The sequence below is a fragment of the Sander lucioperca genome, chromosome 12 (genome assembly GCF_008315115.2).
Source record: "Sander lucioperca isolate FBNREF2018 chromosome 12, SLUC_FBN_1.2, whole genome shotgun sequence".
NCBI lineage: Eukaryota > Metazoa > Chordata > Actinopteri > Perciformes > Percidae > Sander > Sander lucioperca.
The window spans coordinates 7,217,471-7,241,633 of record NC_050184.1 but is presented as its reverse complement, the minus strand read 5'-3'; the positions used below and the strand labels follow the sequence as shown (position 1 = coordinate 7,241,633).

Below are 24,163 nucleotides of genomic sequence, written 5' to 3'. Positions count from 1 at the left end.
AATTTGAAAATGTAAAGTGCAATGTAAAAAGTCAAATTTAAAATGCAAAGCTTGAATATAAATGCTTAAACTGAAATCTTTTATAGATTGAAAATCACAATGGAAAAAAGAAAAGAGAAACATCAAATATGAAACTCAAAATGTGAAATGGAAAAGCTTTGGAATGGAAATTAAAATCTCAAATAGAAAAAAATAAATATTTTTATTTTAGCCTTTGCACTTTATAATTTTCAATTTGAAATTTTATCTTTTGAATTTTACATTTGGCAATTGCCCTTTGACATTTTAAGATTCACCTTTTCCATTTAGATTTAACATTTGGCTTTTCCATTTGGATGTGACAGATGTCAAAAGCGTATGTAAATGAGGAGGTGTGCCCCAAAGGCTGGTGGAGGGTCTGAAATGAAAGGGGTGCAGAGGCACTTTATGGACAGAAGGGGGAGCTGACTGCTGGGAAGCACACTGAGTTAAGGAGCATCTCGCTGCAGCCCGCGGGAAGGCGGGGCTTGACATCAAGCCAACCTGGTAGTGAAGCTGATATAGCCTCTTGTTTCACATTAGATGATAGAAACTGATGATGTAGGCTAAACACAAACGACATTTCATGCAACAACAGTGAAGTTTTCATGTAGTTACTGTAATTGGGCCCGTGTACTTTTTCAATCCGTGTATCATTTGTTCATTCGTTTTTTTAAATAAAATCATAGAGCAAAAAAGCAATAAATAACTTATTTTCTCAATACTCGTTTCCAAAACCAAAATGAAAAAATGAATAACAACTCGTTTTTCCAATTTCCGATTTGGTGCTCAAATGAAAAATGGAAAACAACGGGTAATGAGCGTATCTTCAAATTTTGATATTTTCAACTGATGCAAATTGCGTAACCTGGAAGTGATCTCTACTAGAACCATAAGACGCTATCAGACATCAATAGCCTATAAATATATATTTGATCATGCACAACAAAACATGCAAGAATTAAATCCCCCTTCCACTTGGCCAGCCATGCCAAAACACTTAGGCTATTTATGATCTTCAGAATCCAATGGAAATAATCTCAAAATGAAATAGCGCAACGTGGTGTCAACATAAAACACAGCGCTTTCAAGGCAGAGAGTGGAGTTCACTTTGTGGCAAAAACAAAATAGCCTACTTTCACTCAGGAAATGCTCGTTTGTTCCCTCTGGAGTGTTTTAACCACAATCTTTTTCTAAACTTAACTTCGTTTTGGTGCTTAAAAACCTAACTAACTGTCATTGCCGCAAGACGCTCACGTTTTCTGGCTACCTCAACTATAATGGCCCCTGACAGCAGTGTCATCTGGCGGTGCCTGTACCTGGCTCACAGTCATCTATTGGGGGCTAAACAACTGCCGCTGGTAGTTGGCGTACCAGAGCTCTGTAGCTAAATACGACCAGCAACTGCCGCTCGGATTTTATTGTTCTATGCCACTAAAGGCTGTTCACAATGTGCTTTACTTAGTTTAAAATACTTCTATTTTAGGTTTAAAATGTATGGTTTTGTATTGGTGAAGTAGCATTGATCCCGTTGAGTGGGGGATACATTTTGTCTCCACTGGGGATAAAAATAATTCAGCAGAGGATATAGACCAGAAAGGGGGAAATCCCATGTTACTTCTTTTTTAATAGTTTAATAATGGACCCTCTGTTCCTACATGTATTGATAGGGTCCTAGTAGAGATCACTTCCAGGTCATGCAATTTGCGTCAGTTGAAAATTGGATGAAAAGCTCTTTATCCGTTTTTTCCATTTTTCATTTGAGCACAAAATCCGAAATTGGAAAAACGAGTCATTTCGTCTTTTCATTTTGGTTTTGGAAACGAGTATTGAGAAAACAAGACACTTTTAGCTTTTTTGCTCTTTGATTTTATTTTGAAAAACAAATGAACGAATGATACATGGATTTTTTCCGTTCATTTGATTTCCGATTTTGAAACGATATCCAAATTTGAAAAATGGGTCATTTAAACCTTGTTAATATTGATGACAATGTGTTCAAACGGAAAACGAGCAGTATTTCAGGAAATAAACTTGTCCATGATTCTATTGAGAGACTTCCAGCTGACAGCGGGGTCTGTGAGCATCACTGGCCGGCCGGCGAGCAAGCGATCCCGGCTGCCACCAGCTCATATTCAAACTCTACACAGTTGATTTCTGGCATAAAACAGTCTCAGAAGTAAATTTAGTGGTGAAATAGCAGACGAAAATTGTAAAAAAAAGCAATTGATTCTAGAATCTAGATCGGGAGTTTGCCGTAGTAGCAGCAGCCAACAATTGGAAACTTTTTTTAATTTTTTTTTTATTTGATCTCGCTTCGTTGTCTCTTTGGACTTTTAATTTGAATTATTAATTTGAATTATGAATAAATATATCCTCCATATTTCTCAGCCTTTCAAGGTGTTTTTAGACTCAATCCACTTTCCAGTGTCTACTTTCAATGACAGTTATTTGAAAATGAAAATGAAGTGTGTGCTTGTTGGTCCACTTGTTCATGCATGACATTGTGGCACTGGGTGTTTAAAAAAAACTGCAATCATTATAAAAAGAGATAAAAATAAGACTTAATTTCATAGGTAATCACTGGCACAGTGCAAGTGTTGTACATTCCCAGAGTTAAGCCAACACATGCTTCGCTGTATAGTTGTAATAGTACACACCTTCCTCTGCTGAGTAGATGGTGGTCACTGGACTAAAAGGGCCTTCTCCTCTGTTGTTGTAAACCCCCACTTTGACTTGGTAAGGGGAGAAGGGAGGGATGCTCTCATTCTTGAAGACATATCTAGAGGCATCTGGGGACGTGACAGCAGCCTGCATCCAGCCCTGCGCCCCAAGTGGGCGGAAAGCCACCACGTAGCCAAAGCCCGGACCGCTCTGCAGCTCCTCAGGAACAGGCTAAGGAGATATGAGTCAGAGGGATGACTCAAGATGACTGATCTAAAAGATATTAATACCTAAAAGAAATGCAGTTATGTTCAGATTAGAGCACCTAAGAGGAACAGTGCTGAGGGTGGTACTGTACTTGCAAGCCTTGCATGAACTTATCACTCTGTCTGACTAAGTGGTTTTATACTGAGGAGAAATAAAATGGAACTATCCAAAAAGAGCTGTAGTCATTCTTTATACTGTTTCAATTTCACATAAAAAGAAATTGTGAAGTTGGAAATATACAAACAGGTTTATATAATACATTTATATGTCAATTGTGTGTGTGTTTTTAATTAAAATCTATTTTAACTGTGCATTTGAATGTAGCACATGAATAAAACTACATTCACATCAATTCACTCAAACAAAAACATTATGTATGTAAATACAAATGTACCTCCCACGTAATGACCAGCTCTGAACGTCCTCCACCACCACCGTTCACTCTGGCCGGAGTAACCCTGGGAACTAACAGATCAACCACAGAAGTTATAAGTACCAGTTTGTTTTAATTAAATTTAATTAAATTTAATTAAGTATCTGCAATTGGAATTGACAATATGGAGTATTCTGTTGCTCACCGTTACATTACAAGAGATAGAAGTACTGAACATGTCCAACCTTTTTGAAGAGTTAGACCTTTCTTAGACCTTTTCTACGTAAATGTATACTTTAAAGAGTACTCCACCTATTTAACATGGCACTGATCTAACACTGACAGACTCACCATGGACAAAGGTCTATTTTATTCCATGCAGTCTTCTTCCTTGTCAAAAACTGGCACCTACATTAACCACAATGCAACACGAATGCAGACAGTTCGGTCAGAAATTCAGGTGTGTACTAGCAGCTAATCTAACCTCAAGCCGCTAGCCTCACGCAGAGATGAGGAGCGGGCTACAGATGTCTGGTAAGCTCACATATTTCTAACTCCACCTACATATTTTTTTCCTATTCAAACTTCTAGTCTTCAGCCCCAACCAATGCTGCCAAGTGACATCACTTGAGGCAATTCATAAGATTTTGCACAGCTTCCTTTGGACCCACAAAAGGCTTTATACAATGCACATGTGCAGTAGTACTCCACAAAACCTTAACTTTGATGTATAAAATCGGTGGAATTCGCATTTCAATATGCAGCACAGTGGATACGACTTCAAATCCAAACACCTGAGAAGCCATAAAGTACTGCCCTGCACTCGGTTAGAGGGTCTTTTTATGGGTTGCTCATTCTTAAACAATATATTGCTTGATGATTTTATGTTTATCCATATAAATGTGGTATGTGTGTGTATATCTGATCTATATATATGTAGGTGCATGTACCTGTAGTTATGTATAAAAACTCTATATGTATGGTTGCTTATACACACATTTGAGGTGGGTGATTTCATGGGAACATTTTAATTAGGGATGTCCCGATCAGGTTTTTTTGCCCTCGAGTCCGAGTCCGAGTCATTTGATTTTGAGTATCTACCGATACCGAGTCCCGATCCGATACTTCTATAAAATATAAAAAAAGAATAAAGAAAAGCGAAAAAACAGATCCAGGATGTTCCTTATTTTTTATTTAATTCACCTTATTTTAACATTCAACAACTCTGTTAACAAACACTTCTGTTAACTAACAGAGCACTTCTGTTACATATCTCACAGTTTGCTATGGCAATGTTGTTGTCACCAACTTCATAATACCTCCAGACCACAGACATACTCGCGCTTTCCGCTTCAAGCTGCTTCCGTGTTCTACTTTGCCGGCATTTAACCAATAGCGTCTCTGAGTCAAAAGGGTCTAACTCTGTGCCACCGCATAACTATAGATGTGTTAAAAAATTGTGATCGGATCTGGACATCCCTAATTTTAATTTAAATATTTTTTTAATCCACTCCTTTGACTAGATTTGAGTTGATGTTGGTTCTAAATCCAAAGATACTGTATTTATTTATGTATTTTCTATGCCACTGCCATTTTGGGGACTTGTTTTTCCTTCTCTGCACACACACACACACACAAACACACAAACACGCACACACACACACACACACACACACACAGTCTGACTGAAGCTACCGGGGATCAACATATTTATTGTGTATTTCATCCGTTCATGTGTTGTGTGCCCTGAGGAAAGCGGAGAATTCTCTAAAATTCACTGGTACAATACAGTTCTTTGAAGGGATCTAATTGCTTTCTCAGTAATAATGGGCATAATTTGCAAACAAATTGTGTATCTGTTGACAGCAGAGGAAATGTCAGGAGCTTCTGATACATACGCATTTCTTTGGTGCGGGCCTTTTTGGAAGGTTTGCTGGGCTCTCCTGTTCCTATGCTGTTGGTTGCCAGGACTCTGAACTCGTACTCCACCCAGGGACTCAAGTCAGTGACAGTGGATGACAGCTCCTTTCCCCTGAGCAGCTCTAGAACTGAGAGACACCACAGAAATAACCTTTCATCAAAACCCTGCAAGATGAGCCACTGAATGTTAGCCAAGCTGGTGATGTGTTATTTACTGTCCCCTTCAAGTGTGGTGCTTGAAAAGGATACCAGCCCCGCTCACTCAGTCTTTTATCTACTAACACATTCATATGACCTACACTCAGACTGTCAGATGAAACCAGCCTACCGGTGGTTACAGCTTGCCACCCGAGAGAGAAGGGCGTTCTGGCCTGGATGGTGTAGCTGAGGATGGGACTGTGGTTGTCCATCCCGGGACCCCAGGACAGAGAAGCAGTGGTCTCTGTCATATCAGTCACCTGACAGTCCACAGGGGGGCCTGGGGGACCTGGAAGGATAATTAGTCACAGTTCACTCACACAGGATGATATATACTGTAGAGATTAATAAAGTCAAGAGGCAGAAGAACGGAGAGACAGAGTGGGTGGGCCATAATTAGAACAGATGAAACGAATGATTAGAGAGTCCAAACACAACAACAACAATTTTATGTTTTTCTGAAGTGCAGTTTATTGTACTCTAATTTAGGAAATAAAAAAGATCATAACATGCCCTAAAGCAGTGGTTCAGACGGGTTCACAAGACAAGATAGGAAAGAAGAAAATACCTAATTATAATCCTCTGTTTGCGAAAATTCTTAAAACAAATTCTAAAACACTTGAACAAATGAAACAATCTAAGGATATTTTAAGGGGAAATCACAAATCCGCAACTCATGAACATATGTTACCTGTACATATGTTACCAGTGAGGGGTCAAAAGTAGACCAATGGGAACCACTGGAAGGGTAAAGGTGGAATCTTACTGTACATCCCACAAACTGCCTCCAACATGGGAATTATATGGATATGGTATACATTGTCAGGCCATAATCGTGCTATAATTATATATCCTGTAGTAACTTTGTTCACATTCTTTCATTCATTTTGTGATAGAGTGGTAATGAGAAAGTTTGATTGTTTTGCTAGGAGACTACTGCCATGCAGTCAGCTATAGTAAATGTTTTCATTGACTATGAAAGAGAGTGACATTCTTGGCGAGTAGAGGGTTTGTAGTAAAAATAGCTTTGCTAAATGTAGCTACAGTGGCAATGTGTACACACTGTGGCTGCGCCATAATTTCTTCATGCAAAACAACAAATCTGACTTCAAGGTTTGATTCTTTTTTTACATGGAGTTTGAGGGACATCCTTACCTCTGACTACCACATCAGTGGCAATAGACACACTGTCCACTTTGGTCTGAACGGCACATGTATATTTCCCAGCATGCCTCAGTTGAATGTTCCGGATCATGATGTCTCCAGCTGAGCGCTGTCAGTGCACAAGTTAGGAAAAAAAGATGACAAAAAGAGTAAAATACAGTTAAATGTTGTATAATGAACTAATTTAAAAGGACTGCAGAAAGAAGTGCAATGTCACAGTGATTTATTTTAGCATTTTAGTGTATTACATAATGGAAGAGAAAGTCCAGGGACGCACCAAATAAATGAGTGAAGCTTTTTCGTGATCACTTATGAGGACAGCTCTTTGTGTGGAATTAAAAAGCTTCTTTCAGCTCTATCCCTTTTATTCCCTCTGATTCTGAACCATTTCAGTGCCAGATGCATTATTAGCTTTGAAGTTTTTCAAGTTAGAGATAATGTTAAGTTGATGTCTTATCTATGAAAGTAAGGGACTATGAAGCAACATGAGACTGGATAATTACTTTGATGTATAATCACGGACATTTTACAGAGATAAAAAATTGCTGCAAGTCATTCACTATTTGAAACTCTGCCATCAATGAAATAATATAACTGGGGATGAAATGGGTCACAGATCTCTCACTTTGCCACATTTTATATACAGCATAAAAAATAACCTCCAAGATTGCTTATTAAATCAAATAAGACTGTAAGAAGTCCTGCAAAAACAGTAATGATATATCATGTGGCTTTAAGACAGAATAAAAAGGTAAACCACATTCTCTGTCCATTGCAGGTCACGTCTGTATCTACAAGGCAGTGCAATTGCTTTATGTTAAAGCTGACTTGTCATGATTTACGGGGTGTTGGGTTACATGAAAAAACTGAGCAAACTACAATGATGTACAGTAACATTCTGGTTATACATATTCATACGCAATACTGAAAATGCTGACTGTGTTTCACTGGGGTTTACCAATGCATCCCTCAGTCAGCCTTTTCGCCTCCCTTTCATCTTAAGTAATTTAAGCATATATCAGACCAAACATATTCAGCATCTTATTCCCATTGGAAAGTATATTTCATTTTCTTCTATAACGTGTGTTTAAAATGTCTTTCAATTCCAGATGGAAATTTCTTTCTGGACAGACACCATGTGTCCCATAATTTTTTAAATCACAGCCATTGCAGTAGTGTTCCTGCTGCCCTGGCAGTAACAATTAGCCGTACAACATGTAAGGAGCATGTCTCTATTTGGAGTTGCAAAATGTTATAAACCCAACAAAACAGGATGTGTTAACATTGCCAGAGACATACAGTTTTCATATTGTTCGACACTTGCAGGACACAGTATATTCTCTACCAGCAGATTTAAATGATGTTGCTGCAGGGTTTTTAACTGTTAGTGCTAGGGCTGTCAGCATTAACGTGTTAATCGCGATGCGATTAAGGGCCGAGCATAATGCGTTCATTTTTTTTTTTTTTTTAATCGTATTAATCGCATGCCGCCATTTATTAATTTATTTTCACTTCACTCGGCTTTGCGTCATGCCTAACAGGCTACTATTTTGCCGTACTTCCTCGTAACACATCCTGCTGCTGCAGGAATAGCAACGCGGATTTCGGTGCCTCATTCTGGTGCCACTGATATGCCTGCACTTCTCTCTGATGCTCTGAAACAGACGTTACAGGCAATAGAAACATTGCTGCAGCTAACGTTAGCCTACTGCTAGCTAGTAGCTGGATTAAACACGGTTACAATGCTGACAGCTAACGCTAAACGGTGTAAAGTAAAGTGACTGTATTTCACTGTAGAGGATTCAACACCGGGATGTAACAATCTGCAGCTGCTGTTGTCGGAAAAACACAGACGGTGCATTCAATGAAACTGGTAATTTACAGTCTCGTGGTGCATTCAAAGTTGTTGTTAAATGCCCTTTTCCCATCTGGTGGTTGTTTTTGTCATTCAACAGCTATTTACTAGTGAAATAAATTATTGTTATAGATGATTACATTATTATTAAACATTTAATTTTGACGATATGGCCTTAGCAAACAAGCCATTCTTTAATGTCGTCAACTGTTTAGTACGCTTCTTTTTTTTAGTTCAAAGTTTGTTTTTATTGTTTTACGCAACATAAATCACATTCACAGTCCCCCACCCCTTAGAATAGCGTCCATACTGTCCATTAAATCAAAATAGAATTGTAAGAACCGAGTACACATACAAACATACTAACAAACATTAACCTCCAACCAAATACAACAAATACATACATACATAAAAAAAAAATAAATAAATTGTTTTTCCGATCCTCTTAGCGAATACCTGATTTTTTCAAGGCAGAGACAAGACATATCTTTGATCCATTTAGTATGAGTGGGTGGCAAGGGGTCTTTCCACTTTAATAATATTGCTCTACGTGCGATCAGGGAAGAGAAAGCAAGGACCTTACACATTGATGCTGACAACCATACCTCCTCTGGAGCGACTCCAAATAATACCACCAAAGGTTCTGGCTCTAATCTATGCTGAAGGACCGCAGAAAGGGTGAGAAATATGGATCGCCAGTAATGCTCTAATTTGGGGCATGTCCAGAACATGTGTATTAACGTTCCCTCAGCACACTGACATCTATTGCACATAGGGCTAGTACCAGGAAACATTTGAGCTAGTTTAACTTTGGATATATGAGCTCTGTGTACTACTTTAAACTGTATAAGCGAATGTCGAGCACATACTGATGATGAGTGGACCTGTTTAAGAACACAGTTCCATGTGTCTTCGGAGAGTGGTCTATCAAGGTCTTCCTCCCAAGCTCTTTTAATGTTATCCAGGGATGAAGATGCCAGATTTATCATTAAATTATAAATAATAGCAATTGAGCCTTTAGCTATTACGTTACATGAAAGGAAACTATCCAAAGGATTTTCAGAAGGCATCGTTGGGAAGTCTGGTACAAGTGACTTAACGTAATGTCATACTTGCAAGAATCTAAAAAAATCTGACTTGGTAAGACCAAAACGTAATACCAATTGCTCAAAAGAAGCGAATACATTATTCACAAATAAATCTTTGAAACATTTTATCACCTTGTGAAACCAACTCTTGAGTGAACCATCCTGCATCAAAGGTGAAAAAAAAAATGATAACGGAACACAGGGCTAAGAAGAGAGGGGTCCCTAAAACCAAATGATTTCCTGAATTGGATCCAAATCCTCAACGTGTGTTTTACCACTTGGCAATTGACAGAAGTATAAGAAGTTAACTGTAAATTGGATGCAAGAAATGCTGGGAGGGAAATTAGCTTGTAAGCATTTATTTGCGTAAATGAGGGTGCTTGCCATTCCAAATGAAAGAAGAGATAACAGAGTCCAAAGATTTAAAAAAAGACAGGAGAAGAAATAAAGGTAAACACTGAAAGAGATAAAGAAATTTTGGAAGCACCACCATTTTAATCGAATTAATGCGCCCAATGAGGGAAATCTTTAAAGGTGACCATTTAGAAAGATCTTTCTTAATCCGTTCAAGAAGCATGCCAAAATTATGTTTAAAAAGATGCTTATGATGGCAAGTGATACAGACCCCAAGATAAGTGAGCTTATTTTTGACAAGTTTCAGTGGTATGTTGGAATACTGTAATTGCGTATCTACCTTGTTAATTGGAAAAAGTTCACTCTTGTGCAGATTAAGCCTGTAGCCAGAAAAGAAAAGCAAAGAAAAGCAAAGATAGAGCTGCGGGTAAAGAAGTTTGTGGATTTGATATAAAAAGCAGTAGATCGTCTGCATATAGAGTTAACTTATGCACGGTCTCACCTCGGGTAATTCCAGTGATCTGCTGACTCTGGCGTAGGGCGATTGCTAAGGGCTCAATAGCTAATATAATAGCAAATATTAGTGGGCTTAGGGGGACAGCCCTGTCGGGTTCCGCGATGCAAGTTAAATGGCCTAGAGTACAGACCATTACTTAGGACTACTGCAAAGGGAGCACTATAAAGTAATTTAATCCAAGAAAGAAAGACTGGGCCAAATCCAAATTTTTCTAAAACTAAAAAAAGGTACTCCCACTCAACCCTGTCGAACGCCTTCTCTGCGTCTAAAGAGACAACACATTCTGGAATGGCCTGATGCTGAGAGTATACCACATTAAGTAAGCGGCGGATATTAAAAAATGATTGACGATTTTTTATAAACCCTGTTTGATCAGGAAAGATGATAGTGGGGAGGACATCTTCAAGTCTTGAGGCAAGCCCCTTCGCTAAAATTTTAATGTCGCAGTTGAGCAGAGAAATCGGCCTATATGACGCACAGTCTAAGGGGTCTTTATCCTTTTTCAGTAATAAAGAGATACAGGCTTGATTTAACGTTGGGGGAAGAGTCCCAGTCTTAAGAGACTTAAAACAGATGTCAAAAAAGGAGCGAGTTGCACTGAGAATTTTTTATAGAATTCTGACGGAAAGCCGTCAGGTCCTGGGGTTTTGCCAGACTGTAAAGAAGAGATAGCAGCCGCCACTTTTTAACTTTCTTAAAAAGTATCGGTTCAGGCACCGTTAAGGCACCAGTACCGTTTTAAAAGTACCGCTTTAGCACCAGTATCCAAATCAAACAATACCCAACCCTAATATTGACTCTAGATTCAAATGTGTGACTAGATTAAATATATAATAAACAAATACAAATCTTAAAATTGACAAATTTTCTTTGCATTCATTTGATTCCCAATCAAGATACACTGGTAAGAATTTCCATTGTTAATATGTACTTAAAAACAGTTCTGAAATGCAAAATAATAGAATTTTAATCATGTGATAAAACATGCGATTAATCGCGATTAACTATAGAAATTCAACGATTAATCGCGATTAAGAAAATGTAATCGTTTGACAGCCCTAGTTAGTACTCATCATTTCAAAAGTAAATTTGATTAGATCATACAGTGATATATAATTTTGCCAAATTTGTTTCCATTTTGAGCCGTAACGCAGTGCTCGATGAGCTTGTTGCTTGATATTTACTCAAGGTATAATATTACAAGGTATTAAGGTATGACTTACTCTGCTACTTAAAACTGATACAACCAATACTTCAGTGTTGGATCGAAGAGGCATATTTCATCTCTTTGTTACAGATATCCTAACATAAAATATTATATATCCTAATATGAAAAAAAGGGTAAAAAAAGTCAAAATCAAACTGGGATTCATACATTTAGGGGAGCAGTACAGCAATCTTCAAGCAGCTACTTATTATACTTATTATTATTTTGTGTTGTATGATCAAATGTAATGCATGGCTGAGCATTGCATAATGAAATCCTTGGTTTCTACTTTTGTCAATAAAGGAGTTCAGTCAGGACCGCTTTGTCAAAATAGACTCATTCATCTGCAATTTGTATTTGGCGGTATGGCTCTGTTCTGAGGCCTCCCCGCACTTCCACGTGCATACGTGTAAAGCATGAGGCAGGGAGAGCACACCTCCCTGCCCTTCCATGTGCATGTATGGAAAGCCTTAAGCGGGGAGAGCAGCAGTGCAGGATCCCCATAGGGTATAGAACAGAGCAGCATCAATGACACGACATTGATTAAGTCAGACAACATGAATTTAAAAGGAGGAGCTGGGGTGGAGGTGGGTCGCAAGCGCTAACAGAGATGCAGCAAGGTAGGCTGGGAAAAGCAGTTTAAATAGAGCACGCTATTTGGAAATCCAATCAAAAGAGGGAATCAGCTGAGCCATCAGCTGGTGTGCTGGCTTAGGAACTGTCATCTATGAGCTGAGATAATAGCCGAGCTTGACGCCGTGATCTGCTAGAACTTGCGCTATGCTTCATGTGTTAATAACAAGCAGGACAGGCAAAGATATGTGTACAGATTCATTTAAAATAGAAATTGGTGATGTAGAGAAATACATTTTGAGTATTATAAAGAGTGTAACTATTCACATATGGCTTTCCATTAAGCCTGCTGAAAGCTTTTTTAAGTGGTAAAGTCATAAGCACAGAGTCACCATGTTCAAGTGGAAACAGACTGTCAAGAAGATATTAAAGTGCGTGTTTTTTTTTTATCTCAGAAATGTTACTTGGCCAATACAATAATCTGGTGCTTTAATTGTAGTTCTGCCACAGTGAAGAGTTCAAAGGTAATTTAAACAACTCAACTGTGTATATCATTTCTGAAGCACACAGTTATGACTGTGATCTGAAAGGGATGGTCATGTGTGACTTATTGGCTACAACATATCATATTTTCTTCATGTCTTACCCTGAAGACACAGAGACACAAAGGACTTAAAGACATTATTGCACCTACCCCACCGACTTTTTCAAAATACGCCCAGTGGCTTCCAAAGTGGATGAGCTGCTCGTTGAAGAACCAGGTGAACTTGAGGTCCAGCGTGGGGTCATGAGACACTTGGCAGGGCAGCACAATGCTCTCACCTACGGTTACGTCCAGATGACCTGCTGGACTGGTGATCAAAGTTGGCTCTGTAAACAGGGAGCAGCTAAAGTTAGAAAGGGAACAGAGTAGATATAGCTTTTTCAGACTGCCAAGACTGTGTGCTGTATGTATAGCAATACACCTAGCTTGTTTTTACTTCTACATGTTCCCTGAACATTGAGAAATAATTGCAAAAAACATGCCACACTCAAAAACAAATCCTGCCCTTCGTTAAATCCTGTCCCAGATGTGAGACAAACAAGATATATTACTTTTGAGCCTGCCGGTGAGCTTATATTGCATCTCTTTCTCTGTTTTAAAACAGAGTATAGCTTGATATCACTAAACAATGACAGAGTAAAATAAACAAACAAAAGGAAAAAACTCAACCATTACAGCAGGTCAGATCCGAGTCTATAATTTGGCTCTGTTTGTGCCGAGACAAAAAGCCATCCTATTTTATCCTCAGCGTGGTGCGCATTAACATAATCTTTGGTCTGACTCAGCTGGGTGTCTCATTCAACAGCAGTGCGGTGCACAGAATATAGCACAGGCTGAGAGGCCATACACCAGTCCACTGTGAATTATGCATGCATGTCATAAGCAACTAATGGACAGGCAAGCCAATGCAGCATGTCAGTAGGCGTAAAGGTCTATATTCAGCTCTGTCAAAACAAGCCAGCTTGTTTATTTCACACCCACTAAGAAGAGCTGACTGGTCATGGCAGTGCATTCCAGGTGAGTCTTCGGAAAGTTTGGCACCAAAAAAAAACTGAGAGGGGTAAAACTTTCTGCTTCTGATTGCTAAGCTGTCACGCTCATATCCTGTTATTGTATGACTGGAAGGAAAACCACAAATTGGCTCCCTGATTCCCTTCAGTGTGCTCCGTACATGGCGGTTCTCATTCTGTAAACCTATGGAATGACAATGTATTGCAAACTACTATAAAAAGCTGTTTTTATTTTATAGATACAACCTCTGGTGGAATCTTAGCAATGATTTGTACCTGAGACGCCAGGTGAAATGCACTTAACTGCAATTAATTAGACAGTGTTCAGAATCCTGAAGACAGTCCTGGTACAATTCATAATTAAAAAAAATTGAATTAATTGAGTCATCTTCAATTGACTTGAAATGTTATCGTCAACAATTTTTCCAATCATTTTAATTAAATTCAATAATTTGGTTGATCAATAATTTACTTTGTCATTACCAAAGCCAGCTTTACAAAGATACAAATATGTAATTTACTATTTACTGTTTCCTGCTTAACAAATTTCGGGATGTCCTGCTTTTGTCTGTTTTATTATCATTATAAACAACATAAGAAGAAGACGGGATGATAATTGTGATGACATTTTAAAGACTAAACAATTCATCAATTAATAAAAGAAAATAATGTTCAGAGTAATCAATAATGGAAATTATCAGTTGTTGCAGCCCTAATCAACTGTAAAAATATTTATTCATTTTCAATAATGTTTCCTTTCAGCGTTAAAACATTGACACACTGACCTGTAAGCAGTAGCTGGTAACATAACGGTGGCTAGATTAAACTCACAATGAGCAATATTTTATGAAATCACTTTATGTTTTTAAAACCTTATTCTGCAAAGCACCGTGCTTGTGCAGTTCCTTGAGTACTTGGGTACAGTAATTTAATAAATATATTATTTGGCTTCCTGACCAATAAAACAGCTCCGTTCGTACATGTAAAAAGGCTGTGGGGGGGGGGGGAGCTGAATCGGGCTTCTATGCAAGCCAATTTGCAATTCAAAAAACTTGTGAAGAGGAATCACCAAAAGGCATTTTAATAGAGCACTGTTGTTGACTCTGCTCTTTAGAAAGACCTAGAAAATGCATTGCACTGCAGAAGTGTGTGATTTAAATGGATTGAAATCTTAAACAAACCGAGCATGGCTATGAGCCACCGTGCAAAAAAGTATGAATTAAACATTAAGGCACATGAATGCAATGAGCCTTGTGTCTCGCTTCCTCCAGCCACTGCCAATCAACTAATTGGACTGTATATATCTGTCAGGTAAGAAGAGGGTAGTCTTTGTAGCAACTCTGCTTCACTGTTTGTTCATCAAGTGTGCAGTGAGGGTCAGTGTCGATTAATTTTAAATGTAGCAGTGGTCGGTTGTGTCTCACATCTCTTGTGCAGACTGCCAGATAATTTGCTCTGTGTTCTGTGTTTGATGTGTTAGTTTATTACAAGGGCTGGGTAAATAAAACCTGCAGGAGTCCTGATGTTCAAATGGATTACATAAAAGGTTTTTAACACATAACATTCATAAAATACATGACAAAAAGCAAACACGGTGTTAATGCTTTATATATCACGTTTGGTGTTGATGTAATTGCATTGTTTGGTCTAATAATGATATTGTCTTAATAAATTAGTATTGCTCTAACTGTATAATTTACTGTATGTGTAGCAGTTATTGCCAAGGAAACAGCTTTTGGGGATGAAATAAACAACAAACAAGCAATATCCAGCTGCAATTTACAATAAACCAACCAGGGCTGATGGTTGAAGCCAAGTCAAGAAAATAATATTTTACCTTTAACCAATAGGCTGCCAGCACTGCTGGCTACCCCAAACTGGTTTCTGGCTACACATGTGTAGAGTCCAGCATCCATTTTAGTAACATTGGAAATCCGTAGGCTGCCATTATCCAACACAGTAACTCTGTGGGTAAAAAAATATATATATGAACACATTAGGCCAATTGACAGTGCACCAGTGTTAATAAAGTTAAACTGAAATACAGCTCTACTTGTGGAAGCTTGTATATATATATATATATATATATATATATAGTTGTGTTCCAAATAATAGCAGTCCAACATCACTAACCTCATAAATCACATTTTTTGATAGAAGTGATATTTCTACATGGCAAATAATTTACTAGTAAGTGTCATAGAAAACCAACAGACCCAACAGTCATGACATGCATGCTGCTCATTCTGTGTAATTGAATCGGTAATTGAAAGGGGCATGTTCAAAATAATAGCAGTGTTGTGTTCAATTAGTGATGTGATTGATTCTGTGAAGAAACAGGTGTCAATTATGATCCATATTTAAGGAAGGAAGGAAGCAAATGTTGTGCATGCTGGTTATAGTGCATTTCACACTGAAATACTCAGCAAAATGGGTCGTTCCAGACATTGCTCTGAGGAACAGCAGATTTTGATTAAAATGTTGATTGGAGTGGGGAAAACATATAAAGAAGTGCAGAAAATTATAGGCTGCTCAGCCAAAATGATTTCAAATGCCTTGAAATGGCATCCAAAGCCTGAACGACGTGGGAAAAAACGGTCAACTACCATTCGAATGGACCGAAGAATAGCCAAAATGGCAAAGGCTCAACCAATGATCAGCTCCAGGAAAATCAAAGAAGACTTAAAGTTACCTGTGAGTACTGTTACGATCAGAAGAAGGCTATGGGAAGCAAAGCTATCAGCTAGAACCCCTGCAAAGTCCCATTGCTGAAAAAAAGACATGTACTGAATAGGTTGAAATTTGCCAAAGGACACACTGACTGGCCAAAGGAGAAATGGCGCAACATTCTGTGGACTGATGAGAGCAAAATTGTTCTTTTTGGGTCTGGGGGCCGCAGACAGTAGACAGTGCAAAAATCATGTTATGGGGATGTTTCTCATACTGTGGTGTTGGGCCTATTTATCGCATACCAGGGATCATGGATCAGTTTCAATACATCAAAATACTTGAAGAGGTCATGTTGCCTTATGCTGAAGAGGAAATGCCTTTGAAATGGGTCTTTCAACAAGACAATGACCCAAAACACATCAGTAAGCGAGCAAAGTCTTGGTTCCAGATGAACAAGATTGATGTTATGGAGTGGCCAGCCCAATCCCCAGACCTCAATCCCATAGAAAACTTGGGGTGACATCAAAAATGCTGTTTCTGAGGCAAAACCCAGTAATGCAGAGGAATTGTGGAATGTAGTTCAATCGTCCTGGGCTGGAATACCTGTTCACAGGTGCCAGAAGTTGGTCGACTCCATGCAACACAGATGTGAAGCAGTTCTCAGAAATAATGGTTATGCAACTAAATATTAGTGCAGTGATTCAAAGTAAAGCAAACCCTTGAGATATTTTTCAGTTTATACAGTAAATGTTTGAGTTTGTTAAAAAAAATGCAAATACTGCTATTTTTTTGAACAGCCTAATATTCCTTTTTCTTCACTTTCTGTAAAGGTATAACACAAACTTGATCAATTTTGGTCATGTTTTGATTTGGAATTGAATGTGCAGTATTCCCAATGTATTTATATTATGGAATTAAAAGCTATATATACACCTTATATATATATATATATATATATATATATATATATATATATATATATATATATATATATATATGTGTGTGTGTGTGTGTGTGTGTGTGTGTGTGTGTGTGTGTGTGTGTAACAAGTGCATAACAATCTATTCTAAATGAGCAAGTCCAGTGTCCTAAAGCATTTCAACTTTAGCCTAGAGTTTATCTCAGTGAATTTTAATTGGCTCCCTGTTCTTTAGCGTGACATAGCGTGACTCAGTGTGAAGAGATACAGTTTGATTTCTCAGCACTGAGTTAAAAAGAACAGTGAAGAATCACTTTATGGGAGGAAAGTCTCGTTTTGAGTTCAAGGGGATATCAAGGGGGATTCTGAATAACTGAATGTTGTAGATCTAATCATACTTTATAAGTGTGTGATGTTAGAAATATTGCTTCAGCAGACATGAATACACTAAAATGTAATATGTTGTATAACATTTCCAGAAAACTGGGCTGTTACCTAAGAAACTGGTTGTCACATAGGTATTTATTTGAATACACTACACACTAAATACACCCTTAAGAGAGGAGGCAAATACCGTGTAAATTTCAACCAAAGAACTGTGCCGTAAACATTCAACAGAGTTGCAGCTCAAAATAAGTCAATTAAACCCACATTTTTAAAGCAATTCAATTAGTTCATAGTATTGTTAGATTCATATATTGCATGCAATGACTGCTAAGAGCTCTGCAGCTGTTCATTTCTAACCTGGACAAAAAAGAGCAAACAGAAAAAGTACAAATAACAACAACTACTACTACTAATATCCAACCCAACCAGTTATTGAATTTTATCCAGTGGAGTCTTGTTTATGTCAGTGAATTTCAAATTCAACCCGCCTGGTTGTGTGATAATAAGCTGAACCTCTATGACAGATTACTCCAGTGAGTCAAATTACAAAGACTCATTTCATCTGTTGGTGTCATCAGTCAAGCCTGACAGATTTCCTCTGACAGAGAGAGTACTGCTTCTACTTTGCCAGCCAATAGGTGCTTGAGTGACATGAAGCCAAACATGAAAGATGGGCAACAGCAACAGGGCACTGCTTAAATAAAGTGAATATGCGTCCAGTCCATCCGTTTATGTTGCTGAGTTATCTTTGTTTCATCTCACAGCAACAATTAAATTCATCGATGAGCTTAGATTTTTGTCATTTTACTCGCTTGCTCATATTTGTGTTTAATTATCAACTACAAATCACAAACTTTTTTAAGTGCTGGCAGAGTAACATGAGGGTAGACATTTCCAAGCTAAAAAGCTACACTTTAGAAATGTTGATGGCCCCGGTTGAAAATGTGCAGAGGGATGAGTCCTTAAAAGCATACAGTGTGTACAAAAGAACGTGCACAAAGAACTTATAAGGAAAAATGCATAATGCCATTCATTTTGCCCCTTTCTAGTCAAGGATAGAAGATAAAAAAAGAAAAACATTGAAGTGAAAGTTGTTTGGTGAGATCCACAGACACCTTGTTTATAAAAGTGAAATGAATGGCAGGATCACAGGTGACTGAAGCACACAAAAAATAAAATAAATGGTTTGATTAATTCTAAGGATGCTTAAAAAGCATTCCCCACAACCCTTGCTTTAGTGGAAAAACTGGCCACATGCTGCACAGAACGCGCCGATTAAAAGCTAAAAGGATTTATTCATCCAACAGAACCATTCAATTCAAGCCCTTATTTCATAAAAAAATTATCAGATGTCACTTATATTAGCTTGTTATAATGAATCACAAAATTATTTATTTTTAATACCTACTACTCAGGTTGATCCTTTTTTCTTTCCTGTTATTAAAGTATAGTTTAGAAAACACATTTTTCTTTCCGAGTTTTTGCTTACTTCCTGCGTTCACTGTCTGTTTCACAGTTTCCCGGTGCTTCCATAATGCTTTGCGTAGTAATTTAGTTTTTCCATTATCTTGTTTGTCCAAAGTAAACAGTGTGAAATAAAAACTGATTAAATATGTTTGTTCTTGTAAAGAAGTGTCAGCAGAATGTAATAGTGCATAATCTAGCTGTATTTTCTCTGTTAATTTTACTATTTAAAGCTGAGGTAGGTATCTAACTGTGGCTTGTCTGTCAATGTGAATAGGTTATCATATACAGAAGAGGGGTCCTGTCCTGTTATCTGTTAAAAACTCTTACTTTGGGGAGAAATGGAGGTATCAAACAAGCATGAATTAGACACCCCCTCCCATCTCATGTGACTTCTTGTGGTGTCGATTGAACCTCTTGCAAAGTGTCATAATTTAATAACTGAAATCGTTCTGTGATGATACAAATGTGCAAAACGTTCTCAAAACTAGAAGCATCAGATAAGGCAACGAAGTTATGCAAATCTTCTAAATATTTTTTAGTTGAGGTTTAACATCTCAAGACCTGTACATTATGTACTTGCAGCAGTGCCCTGACAACACATTGGAGAAAACAACAAAGTCAAATAAAGAGTCAATCCCCCTCAATGATCGTCACTTAATGTGTTGTAGGCAGGACAGGCTAGCTGTTGCAAAGCCCATCCTTCAGTTGTCACACTGAAGTCAAGAATCTGCCTTGCGGAGATGTCCTAAAGCAACACTTAGCCTCTACCAGCTCCCATCTCCTCAGAGGGGGCAGGCATGATGAAAAATTCCCTACAGCGATCAATAAAATATCACTCTGTAAAAAAATGTTAGCTCGATCCCCTTGAGCTAACAAAACAGCCATTACTTGTGAAGCTAGCAATTAATTTGGCCTGGTGTTAATAAAGTTATTACAAACAAACAATAACCATTACGCCTCATGTACACAGATTAAGATGTCATGATGTGAAGGAGTTGTTAGACTTTCTGATGCCACAGTTTAAAACACAAGGGGTATTCATGTGTTGGGATTTCTGTCTGGAAGAGTAATTTGTAAAAGAAAGTAACTACACTGGGTAAACATGCCATCATTATGGGAGAAATGTGTTATTGACAGAGCACAAAGAGCTTCACCTCTTTTACGAAGTCGAGCTACAGTTCATTGCGTCAGTCAGAAAAGTCATGCCAATTTGGTCTGATTGCATTCCATCCATTTTTTGATACTGCCTTTTAATCGTGGTTGTAGAACGATTTCTCGACCACATTGGACTCCTTAGAAATGATTTACCTACTTGATAAATGCCTTGCCCTGCAAATCCTCAATAGAAGCTTCCATCCTATCTTCTAAACTGCACAGTGTAATAGGGTTGAGCTGGTGTTTCAAACCTAACTGGTTTGAAAGTAGAACTTGAAAGGAACTGGAACGCTCCTTTCTAAAAGATCCCTTGAAGGCAGCCTGGACCTCCCAAAATGATCAAAAATGACCTGCATCGCCTTATAGGCTCTAAGAATTAAACTACATTAGTCTCTTCTACAGAGCCCATTCTCCGTGGAGCCAGGGGTATATTCTCCTAACTGAACTGAGGGCCTTCCTTTGTAATGGACTATAACAAAGAGTTATGGATATGAGATGTCACAGGGATAAGACTTGCCATTAAACTGTGCAGCAGCCTATGTCAGACTTCCTTCTCAGCAAAGCTACAAAGGGACAGTGCAAGATAAAGATGTAAGGAGCATTATCCGTCTGAAATGTTTTCACATTGCTCCCTTCTCTCTCAAAAGTTGCCCTGGAGCAATTAAGGTATTGAAGGAATTTGTGGGCTACATAAAACTTGAGCATAGTGATATAGTAAACAGGCACTTTACCTCAACCTCATTGGTCGGTGTTAAAGTGAGTACTGGCTGTAATCTAAAAGCCTGCTCTGGCTCTCCATGGTGTAACAAAAAACTAAGAGGCCGTAAATGAAAAACATTATTTTAACCACTTAAGAAGGATTGCATAATTAACTCAGTTTATTACTAGGAACTAGCGGTATTCTACAAGTACTGCTTATTTCATTCACCAGCAATGCACATTCTGTATTGGCAACACATCCAGAAATCTCTTGCTGTTTTAGTAGCAGGATTATAAATTGATTCACATTACATGATGAAGCAATGCATATCATTTAGCGTAACAATCTTACAGTGGTTCAATCTAAAAGGTAATATTCCTGAGAGCTATTTCCTATATCCGTTTTACAATAGCTGGCAGTGGTCAGCAGTGAAATTAAATTAGGGTAAGCACTTAATCGTTAACCTCATAGCTCTCTGCGTAAGTGCACAGCAACCCTGTTATGAGGCTATCTTGTTATTCATGCCTGGGATATGTACTGATATAGGTATCAACGCAATGTGATTTCATTAACTAATCAGATCCTGCCTTGTTCTTAGTTGATCTGTTCTCCCCTGCTCCAGATCCTTGAAAACATTATCCCTAGAAGATTAGAAGGAATTATGGGTATTTTAGTTGAGCCAGTGGGATGGATTAGTGTTGTGCCACCACTGTAATAGCATTGGTAGCAGCCCCATTTCGATGTGAAGGAAAGTCAATGTTAACGAGCCAGAGACAGGGGAACAGGTTTGTGAGAGTTCCTGCTATATTGTCAAAGCATGTTATATGCAGCTCACTCACTTCAGGCCACGGCTGTAACTCTAAATCTCAAATGGGAAATCTCGCCTTAATGGGCGAGATTGATATTGCGGTATGGATGCATTTTCCTTTCAATACTTAAGAGGATGATAAATCTGCAAGCTGGGTCCAACATTTAGCAGGCCTTTGCAACACATAATCTTGATGCTGATTCCACTACTCTCCCTCAAATAAAACATCTCTCTCCTGTTACCGAAATGTCTCAGCCTGGACTCTGTATTAAAGGGGAATTTCTGTATTTTTCTAACTGGAGTCTAAGTGACTAATGTGAACAAAAATATTTTAAATGGGTCCAGTATTGAGCTAGAACGCTGTAACCGGCAGTCGTGAACCGGCTGCAATGTAACCCCACTGTCAGTTTCCGTCCACTGCTGTTTTTGCTGACAGGCACAGATTGTCTGACTACATTAAGGGAAGATGGTGAAGTCTCGTTCTGAAATCTCGTGAAGTGACTTGTAGGAAGACAGCGGTGCGGACCCATGGATGTTTATTGTGTGGAACGCAGGTGGGGAGAGAGGAGTTCGCTGAGTACAGACAGCGTAACTTTGTGTTATCTTAAAGATTTTCGATAATACTAGTCACGTGTGAATAGGGCTTTAGATACAAATGCATGGGAAAATAGGGTCCAGGTTGAAAAATATCAAAATTCCCCTTTAACAATTGGGTCGCACCTTTAGTTTCCTTAACATACTGTCTGATAGAGGGAGGTGAGACATGACTAAACCTGCTGCATCCCAACTGTGTTGGGGATGGATATCCCAGAGGTTGGGTGTGGAAAAGCTGCTGAGCCAGTTGAACAATTAATCCCATATCAAATGAGAAATCTGGACCCCCACTACGTCACCGCATGTGTCGGCAGGTGTGCTTTGCCTCCTGCTGGTACATTCTTGCACAAAATAAAGATGTTATCAAACTGAAGATAGAAAGGCATCAATGCATGATTTGTGTAAACCACACTGTGTTTTATACAGTAAGAGATTTTGAAAGCTGAAAGTTAACGCTTTCCAAAAAACGTTTTGTACTTTTCCTGACAAAGTAACAACTAAAAGAAGGGTGTTTTGGCTCCTTCCAATTTAATCACATTGACTGTTTCGAGCTTGTGAGAACTGCAACAGTGCAAATATCATCAAATGATATCAAAGCACCTTTTTAGAAAATGGGGACATACTAGTAGACAGTTTATACCTGTAATTGGCTGTTTGTGCAGTTGACTGCATTTGAAACAGAAAAAACATGTCAAATTCACTTCTACCGTAGCAATGGACAATGATATGAAGGCCATGTTGTTTGAAGCTGCATTCTACCGTAACTGCAAATCTCCCTCGTGCTGCCATATGAGAAGAAACAGTATGAAGCCTGATCAATCACTGATTTTACATCCTCCTGCTGCATGACCAGCATTGTATCTTCAGGGGGAGAATTGTTTTTTCTTGTCTGATTGACATTTGTTTTTCCTTTTTCTTCTCCTCTCCAGCACACAGCAGTATTGCATTGATCTGCACTTAACCTGATTTCTAATAAAACAAGGTGCCCAGCTAGTTCCCCTGGTGTCACCACCACTATCACACAAGAATGTATGTTGTTCAGCGGCTAGCCATTGATCAGTCCTTTTGGGGATTTCACCCGCTTCTTGCTTGTCTTGATGGTAGCCTGGATGATCGTCTGCCTTGTGCTCTAATGGCCCTCCAGGTCTTACATGCTGCTAATGAGCTGATGGATCAGTGCATCGATCCAAGTGCTGCAGTCTAGGAACGGCCAATTACCTCAAGTAAACAGTGCAGAAACCAGCTCTGAGTACAGCCAGGAGAGAAAAGTACAATGGAGTTGAGGGAAGAAATGTAGATAGCAGGGGGAAAGTGGTGCAGAACGTGTTATGCAATTCAAATTGTATTGTGTCACACTGTGGTTCTGTTCTTTAGAGTTTGTCACCATGAATATAAAGTAGGGGAAATAAAATAAGTCGATGAAATACGATTCTGAAAGTAAAGCAGACAAACTAAACAATTGGGATCCCACAAACAATGCACTTACTGCTCTACACAAAGAAACCTGGTACCTGTGGTTCTCTCTTAGGGCTTCCTTCCCCTTCCTCCAAGAAATCACACCCCGGGGAGACATCTTGGGCTTACATTCAATCAGAACGTCGCCACCCTGTCGGGCCAGAGTTTGGGCCTTCAACAAGTTCTGGGAGAAGTCTGGAGCGATGGCTGATATGAAGAGTAGAAAGAAAGGAATGTAAGTATTGTGAGGGAGACA

The 24,163-nt window shown here is 38.6% G+C and overlaps 1 protein-coding gene across 1 annotated transcript in view; it reads right to left on the bottom strand.

Annotated features, from left to right (window-relative positions):
• Positions 1-24,163, bottom strand: part of cntn3a.1 (contactin 3a, tandem duplicate 1) — an 82,776-nt gene that overhangs the window by 5,528 nt on the left and 53,085 nt on the right. Inside the window, exons 11-18 of the mRNA XM_031286821.2 lie at positions 23,964-24,114; positions 15,590-15,717; positions 12,893-13,068; positions 6,596-6,713; positions 5,571-5,729; positions 5,221-5,370; positions 3,344-3,414; positions 2,679-2,913 (exon numbers count right to left, since the gene is read on the bottom strand). Coding sequence (XP_031142681.2) covers positions 2,679-2,913; positions 3,344-3,414; positions 5,221-5,370; positions 5,571-5,729; positions 6,596-6,713; positions 12,893-13,068; positions 15,590-15,717; positions 23,964-24,114 — 1,188 coding nt within the window. The remainder of the gene's footprint in view (positions 1-2,678; positions 2,914-3,343; positions 3,415-5,220; positions 5,371-5,570; positions 5,730-6,595; positions 6,714-12,892; positions 13,069-15,589; positions 15,718-23,963; positions 24,115-24,163) is intronic.